An 8,744-nucleotide genomic window follows, 5' to 3' on the forward strand; every position below is an offset into this window, starting at 1 on the left:
AAGACTACCAAACAACCGCCTAAGACTTCATGGTTGACCCAATCACTGTGCTAAAAAATGAGATAGTTTTTAGTTGATTAGTTGATATCGTATTGTAATCGATATAGTGCGCTACATACATTTAATCACTCATAGAAAAATCAATTGTAGGAGATTTACTTATAAAACATGTCCATAGTTACCTAAGATTTAGTGTAACATACACAAAAAACCATCTTCTACAATTTTATGTCAAAGCATTCTTTGTATATAAATATTCAAATTCAGAACATTTACTCGACGGGTCTAGAAGTCAAAATCGATATAAGAACATCATGTGTCCGAGGTATAGCATTAGCGCGACAAAGAGGACAACTATCATGCGAAAAAAGCCACATATCAATACATGAAACATGAAACACATGTGCACATTCCGGCATTATTCTAACCTCTTCATTTTCCTCAAACTCACCCAAACAAACCACACATGTCCCTTCCTTAAATTCCTTCGAGTACTTATGAACGGCTAACAATGTCGACGAACCACTTGAGCTCGAGTCACTAGTACTAACGGGTAATCTTGAGTTGGATTCACGGGCAACCCGAATTCTTGGACTATGGTTCATATTTGGCGGTCTGGATGGCTCTGTCATGTTGTGGGGCCCACTACGAAGACAACTAACGGTTATGCAATGGATTAGAGCGACTAAAATCGCGCCAGAGACGACCCCGAGAACCCCTACTAAGAGTGGATCAACACTATGGTGATGTGAGTTGGCCATAGTAGCGAAATATTGATAGTTAGAGGCTAATGGTTAGGTGATTTGATTATATATTCATGTATAGTGGGACCCAAGTTTCGGTTGACGTTGATGTCACGGTGTATTTGCAAGACTTTGATTGCAAATTTGGAGCCAAGTTAATAAAGGGTTAAAAAATGTGTTATTATATGTATAAAGTATATTACGAACGTAATATTTTATAAGTTAGTTCATTCGCGGCTGTACGGCATCGATCAATGGATGTATATGTTGTAACAGAAGTACTAGAAACATGTATTTATTACGATAAAATAAAAATAATTAGTGTTTTTTTAAGTTATATTAATATCATTAATATACTATATTTCTTCGTATTTTGAGCATACAACTTTTAATTTTATAAATTTCTTTTAAAAGTTAAACACAAAGTATTTCAGATTGGTTTGCAACAAGTCGAGTTGGTTTGATTTGTAAACGAATCAATTTCAAACAATTTTTTTCAAGTGAGTTTTAAGTCACGGGCTATTTGAATAATTTAAACTTAGTATGGGATAATAATTAGTATTAGGTGTTAAGCTAAAATTAGGATGCAAAAAAAATTGCGAAGTGGTGAGTTAAAAATCATTAAATAAAAACAAAAAGCTACTTGAAGAGAATGAGTTGTTCACAATGATTCTCATAGTTTTTCATTGCATCGTTGGTTTTCATATGATCCATACACCAATGCTAAGGATATATGTTGTCGGGTGTTAAGCCCACAACGTTAAACCTACATGACAAGTGAGGTGGTATCGTTAAGCGGCGTTAAACACCGTGTGGTAGCGCTATGTGGCGGCGTTAAGGGGGTGGAGTTAGTGTAGGCGGTATTGGGTTAACTGTAAGGACAAAAATGTGACTTGCGATATCAAAAGAACGAAACCCGTTAATAAATCATGGTCAAGTTATTAATTAAAGTGGGCGGGAAATCCGGATACGAGACGAGAGTTTCGGTGTATGCGTTTAGCTTCAACGTGGAAAATGCTTCTAGAATATTATTGTTTTTGCTATAAGTATGTCACATGTTGTCTTTGTAGGAGTGTGTTTTCTAGTGAGTAAGCAATCACCCAATGGGATATTGGGAGCTCACCTTGGGTGAGATCGGTTCGTTAGATGTTATGAATCTTTTGTACCAATTATGAAATCGATTACTCTTTATATTTACATTACATGTTCGATCGTTTGTTTATACCGCACCCGTCTCGATCGTTTATCAAAAACAAAATCCGTTCGTTTTTCGGATCTAGTTTAGGGACCTACATAAACGATTAAAGGGGTGGATGAAGGCAACATTATGGTGGGTGGAGTGGAGAGGGTTAACATCGGTGGCGTTTACCTGTAATGACCATCCTAAGAGCATTTGCAACGATACATATCCATAAATCGTCACATCATCTCAACATCACTTTCTAGTTTCTAGACTTCCTCAAAAACTCGTATTTTTTTCCCAACAACATATCTCGTTAAAAAAATATTAAATTTATATACATATAACGTATATATATTTGTATGAGAGAGCGATGTGACACATTGGCCACCATCTCTAGTTCGCCTCTTGTTTGAATATGCAAACTTCTCACAAATTTGCTAATGTACCACCTTCATGTTGGGCAACCTTGTCATAACTCAAAAGGTATACTCCATGTGCTTTTGTTCACGGGAAAAAAAAAACAGTGTTTCATTTTTTTTTAATTATCCATCACTTTTAAATTTTTTTATACTGTGTGTAATTTTACCAGGCATGTTTGTCTTTTTTTACTTACATAGTTACATGTTTATTGTGTATGATCTGTCCTTTATTCATGATGCTACTACCTACACAAAATCAGTAATATTGTGATTAACCTTTCTTACTAAGCAGTTACAACAAAAAGAAAATGAAGAAAAAACTTATCTTCTGTAACACAAATTATTCACCATCATCTTGTTTGTTTTGTACTTTCATGTCTATGTCTATGGTCTATCGATTCGGACACCAACATGTCCTTTTCTTCTAATCATTCAAAACTATGTTAAAAGAAGGACGACTCCAACCAAAATCTATGTATATAATGCATTTTGTGTCATATAAACGCAAGGCCAATCTTCTAAACGGTCGAAAACATCAACTTCCAATGATTACGTCTTCTTGCAACCTGATTCAGATGCACATTCTCATATAAATCTTAATGACACAGACGCGAAGATTGATCCCCCAGATGAACCGATTCATCATGGAAGATAGAAGAAAAAAAATGAAAAAAAAAAAGTCTTGTCTTCGTTTCACTCAATCCAAAAATTAGAGAAATTTTGAAGTTTGGACTCAAAAATCGAACGACTACTACCACTTAACGGGGTATGCCCGTGAAATCTACGAAAGAAAAAACAATCCAAAATCTTAGCAAAATACAGCAACAATTATATGGAGCAAACGTATTCTCATCCCTATTTACTATTTTCATTTTCATTTAGTTAAAACTTTCATTTTAGTAACTTGTATTTTCATTTCAAGTTTATGTTGGTTTTTTTTTTCAATAATTAGCAAAACATCACGCACCTTCAAGATCCTTCCATCTTTTTTTTTTCTTTTGAGACATAAACTTACATCAATTGAACCAATCTATTGATCTATTATTAAATCAAATGTAACCGAGCGACTTGATGTCTCCTTTAATCTCCTCCACTTTTAGCTCCTTCCCTTCGAACACCATCTCGTTTCTAGCTTCCCACATTCTCCACCAAGCCACGATGATAATCCCATGTAACGCCTCTTTCTCTCTTTTCCCGAGTTTTATCGTCTTGTGAATCTCCAATAAATCTCTCACCGTAAAACCATTAAACCATAATAGGAGGTATTTTACACCATCGACAAATGTGTTCCCAAACCACAACCGCCAGCCAGCATCCCATATTAACATGGTCAACCGTTTATGTCCCCATCTCACATAGAACAGGCGACCTATCTGGAACTAAAACATTCATTTTTTCGAGTGCCTCACGAGTAGGGATTCTATTCATCTCAGCCCCCTAAACATGTATATTGCACTTCGCCGACACCTATTTACTCCACTTAAAAACAAAATTATTTTTTACTGATTTATCTCTTCTAATAATCAGATCTTTAACATAAGGAACCGAGAACAATCCATTTTCATCTCCAAGCCACGTCCAATATTAGAGATGCACAAAAACTCCGAACCCGGAACCGGATCCGATTAAAATACCCAGAACCGTTTTTTTTATTCACGGGTTTTTAATACTCGAACCCGTACCCGACCCTACCTGTAGGGTACATATAGGGTATGATTTCAGTACCAAAACCCGTACCCAGAACCGGACTCGATTGTACCTGGTATTACCCAAAAACCCGAACAGATTCTATACCCGAACCGGGTTTTACAAATTCCCAAAATCGGGGTTTTCAAGTACCCGATATTACCCAAAAACTACCCGGAAAGATAATCCTAAAAGGTGCAGCCCCTTAAAAATCCAATATATATCCGAAAAATATTCGAAAATGGACTAGAATACACCCAAAAATAGGGTTTTTTCAATACCCGGAAATACGGTATACAAGTACATGGTTTTAGAATACCCGGTTTTATACCATACTCGAATCCGATACATAAGGTATGGTTTTTAGAGGCAATATCCAGACTCGAACCCGACCCGGGTATTACCAATACCTAGTCATACCTGAAGTCAGTTTCATACCCGAACCCGTGCATTTGAAAAACCTGATTTATACATCTCTATTCAACATTTCTTTCTTAAACACTTCCAAAATAAAAAATTAATGATATTAAATTCACCACAGTAAAACCCAAAAGAAAACGGTTAATTCATTTCACTTCACCCCCACACGATCTACCTTCTCTCACTAACCCAACGGTCATATCCTTCATCATACACACCAAAAAACCAAATAAAAAACACACGTTGTCCACTTTCACACTTCCACTCTCCACCCATGTCTCCACACATTCTCCTCTTCCTCTTAACCTCCACCGCCACGTCATCCACTCTCAACCGGCATCACTAAACCTCTGGTGCGTGGCCAAGAACAACGCCGAGGACTCAGCACTTCAATCCGCCATTGACTGGGCCTGTGGGACCGGTGGGGCCGACTGCACACCCATCCAGAAAGGTGGGCCATGCTACGATGGGAATGATATTAGGAAAACGGCGTCGTATGCGTTTAATGATTATTGTACAAAGAATGGGATGACTGAGGAGACTTGTAACTTTGCTAATACTGCTGCGCTTACGTCACTTGATCCAAGTGAGTTACATTTTTAATTTATTTAAATTGAGTTTAATTGAATTTAATTAAATTGGAATTTTTTTATTTTTTTTATAGGTCATGGTGGTTGCAAGTTTCCATCAAGGTAAAGTGTTTTTTGTTGGGATTTTAGTTATTATTATTGGGCATTGAGTACCGAACCAACCCGAAAATCGATCTGAAACCGAACTGGTTTGAGACCGATTAAAACAGTAGGTTTGAAACCGGTTTGTAATGTTCTCCAACTGATCGTGATCTGTCAAGAAACTAACTGATTTCAACCTGAACTGACGTTGATGAACCGGTTTGGAATTTGGTTGACCAGACCGGTTGTGGGTTTTAGACCGGTTTGTGCACCTCTTAAGAGTTGGTAAATTGGATTGATATGTTTTTAGAAATGTGACTTGAATCTTGAATAACAACTAGGTGTGTTGTAGATTTGATAGAATGGTTATCTTATTATTATTATTATTATTATTATTATTATTATTATTATTATTATTATTATTATTTTGAAGTAGAGGTACACAAACCGGGTATTTTTAGGAGCCGTAGGTGCACAAAATACCCAGTTCCTGACTTTTGTTGACCATACGCGGACCTGAAAATACCTGGTTTGTGCACCTCTATCAAGAACCGGAACCAGGAATCGGTTCCAGGTATGGTCAGCAAAAGTCAAAACCTGGACGGGTCTGAAACCGATTATGGGTATAGTCGGGTATTTGACTGGGTTTTGCGGTTTTTTTCCGGGTAGGGTCGGGTTTTGACCTGGTATTTTTAGTTTTGGTTCGCGTACGGCTCTGGGGAGAAATCCAATGCTAGGTTGTACCTGCGGGTCGGGTAAGGGTAGGAACCGGTTCCGAGTTGGGTCTGGAACTGGGTATTATGTGCACTTCTAATTTGAAGTACCATTTTTAACCATTGTGGTAAAAATTGGAAATTCTTGAACTTTCAGAGAAGTAGTTTGAAAAATGAAACAGTGGGAATTAGGGGTATTTTTCAGGTTTCGTGTTTACAGAATTAAGCGGGTTTTTCGGGTTTTGAAGTTTTAAATATAGACATGAAACCCAACTCAAATCTCTCAAGGGTTTTTCGGGTTTGGGTTTTTTCGGGATAGGTTAATCATGTTTCGAGTATGTAAGAAAAAAACAACTTGGTTAACAGAGAGAAAAACAACTTTTACTTATAGCTATAATATCATAATCAATTAAATAGAATATACCATATCCGACTAAACCATACTCGATTTAACAGTTAAGTCAATCAGAATATCCCGTAATCGATCTCAAACTCGATTGAATATACTAATTGATCAAGTTATACCATAATCGAACTTGATATTGAATCAGCCTTAACTAGGGGGTGTAAACGAGCCTAGGCTCGACTAGGCACTAGTTCGGTTTGTTTTAACTTACGAGGGCTCAAGCTTAGGCATGGCTCGTTTATTGTTTAGGAATCATTTTATATACATTTTGTTTTATTATTTTTATATATTTGAAAAAAAACCTTAAATGAGCTTGTTGAGTACCTGGCTCGAGCTCTTAATACAGAGAAGTCCAAAAGAGGCCAAACTTAAAAATACACAAGGCTCATTAAGGCTCGACGAGCCTAAACGAGCTTTTTATACAAGGATTGAGCTCAGTCTAGATAACTAAACGAGCTTTAATTGAGGCTCGGGCTCAAGCTCAAAAAAGCTCGGCTTGTTTCGAGCTTTTTATCGATCAAAGCTCAAGGTGCTTGTGAGCAGCTCAACTCGTTTGCACCCCTAGCCTCAGCATCATAATTGATTAAACAAAATATACCGTAATCGAACTAGATTGAATCTACTAATAATATTATATGTTTACAACAAAAAGTTTATTCGGAATTTTTGGGTTGACATGAAACCCATAAATCAAACCCAAGAATCAATCCGATCCGAATTACTTTGTTTCGGGTTCGGGTTAGTATTTTCTTGGGTTCGGATTTTTCGGTTCGGGTTTGGTTTTTCTCGGTTCGGGTTTCGGTTAAAATTGACAACTCTAACTCTATTGGGTATATATATGTCTATGTTCGTTCGCTCGTTGAATACATACAATTAGCATTTTTTGAACATTAATTTAATCTACATATGTTAGTTGATATTAATAAGCTCTTATGTTTTCTTATTTGCCAAATTTGCCATTGATTTAATCAAAAATTAATTTTTAAACGCACCGCTAAATTAGCGTTAACTAAATTCTCTTGTTGAAAATTGCAGTTTGGCAGGAAGACAATACAAGGTACATCAGCAACAGAAGGAGGAGGAACTTCAACTGCAGATCTTACAAGTACAGGAGTTAATGTTGTTGCTTATGGTGGCATGTTGTCATGGTGTTTGTTTTTGTTTATGTTTTGGTTACATTTTGTTTAGATGGCATATTATTTCTTTAATTTTCCCACTGGTGGAGTCAAAAATAAATTTGACAAAGCCAAAAGTTGTGTTATGAGGAATATTAATGACACATTTTTTATCTTGTCTTTTTGTTTGACTAATTTATACTTTTAGCATACTAATTTATTAACACGGGGTTTAGACAAATTAGGCCATACCCGAAATTTCAATGAGTAATTTTCTAACAAACAAATATGTGTATACTCGATATTCACGGCCATACCCAATGTTAGATAGGTATTAGGTAATGAGTAATCTGATACTAGACAGGTATGAGACACGGTTTTACAATCAGGTATGAGATTGAGATTACCAATATTCGTCTCATATTTGCTCATTAATTAGAAGGAAGGACTATTTTACGCAATCGGAGAAGATGAGGAAACTAAATTGACACTGAAGAAAAAGTCATAACCTATTTTCCAATAATAATTTTGTAAAATAATAAAAATAATAATTTATATATATATAAAAAGAAAAAGGTTTAAATAAAATAAGAAGTTTCCTAAGAATGGTAAGAACCAACAAATTTTTGACATTTGTCATAACAAATAATAGTGAAAGAACAATTCTAGGAAACTATGTCGGTTATAATGATGAAAGAGTAATTCTAGGAAACTATATCGGTTATTGGTAATTTTAAATCTCAACAATTGATTAACATGATCCAATGGCTATGATTTATTCCTAGTCATCATAGGAAACCACTATTTTTAGGATAACCCTCCCCTATATATATATATGTATGTATATAGGGTAAGGATCCTAAGAGAACCCTTTGCAAATTGAGAACTTTGAGAACCATTTTGGACCACTAAAAACACTTTTAAAAAAATATTTAAAAAAATCATAAAACCAAAAATAATAAAAATTTTAAAAAGTAAAAAAACCAAAATTCTTATATTTCATTCCGGTTTCATTAAAAAAAATAGATAAAAATAAAAATAAATAAAAACACGTTGTATTATACACATATGTATAATTTTATTTAATTTTTAATTACGTAATATACACATATGTACAGCATCATTTATCTTAAATTATACACATGTGTACAAAAAAAACATGTAAATGTACATATATGTATATAATTTAGCAAAACCGAGTTTTTTTTATGAAACCAGGATGATAAAATAAGAATTTTGGTTTTTTTACTTTTTTGATATTTGTGTTTTATTTTATTTTATGATTTTTTTTATTTTTGAGTTTTTTGTGATCCAAAATGGTTCTTATAGTTCTCAATTTCAAAATAATTCTCTCATGATCCTGATCTTATATATATATATATATATAT

General features: G+C 34.9%; 1 protein-coding gene across 1 annotated transcript; it reads right to left on the reverse strand.

Moving 5' to 3' along the window:
• Positions 1-272: 272 nt before the first annotated feature.
• On the reverse strand, positions 273-761 carry LOC143534735 (RING-H2 finger protein ATL52-like). The gene has a single exon (XM_077029152.1). The coding sequence runs from the start codon at positions 759-761 to the stop codon at positions 273-275; it is 489 nt and encodes a 162-aa protein (XP_076885267.1).
• Positions 762-8,744: the final 7,983 nt, after the last annotated feature.

This window comes from Bidens hawaiensis, unplaced genomic scaffold (assembly GCF_021521415.1).
Source record: "Bidens hawaiensis isolate Kalapana, Puna unplaced genomic scaffold, B.hawaiensis_p1.1 tig00010302_1, whole genome shotgun sequence".
In the NCBI taxonomy this organism is placed as follows: Eukaryota; Viridiplantae; Streptophyta; class Magnoliopsida; order Asterales; family Asteraceae; genus Bidens; species Bidens hawaiensis.

Excerpts from the sequence above, each read along its gene's own strand:
- LOC143534735 (XM_077029152.1), bottom strand. The coding sequence starts at position 761 with ATGGCCAACTCACATCACCATAGTGTTGATCCACTCTTAGTAGGGGTT.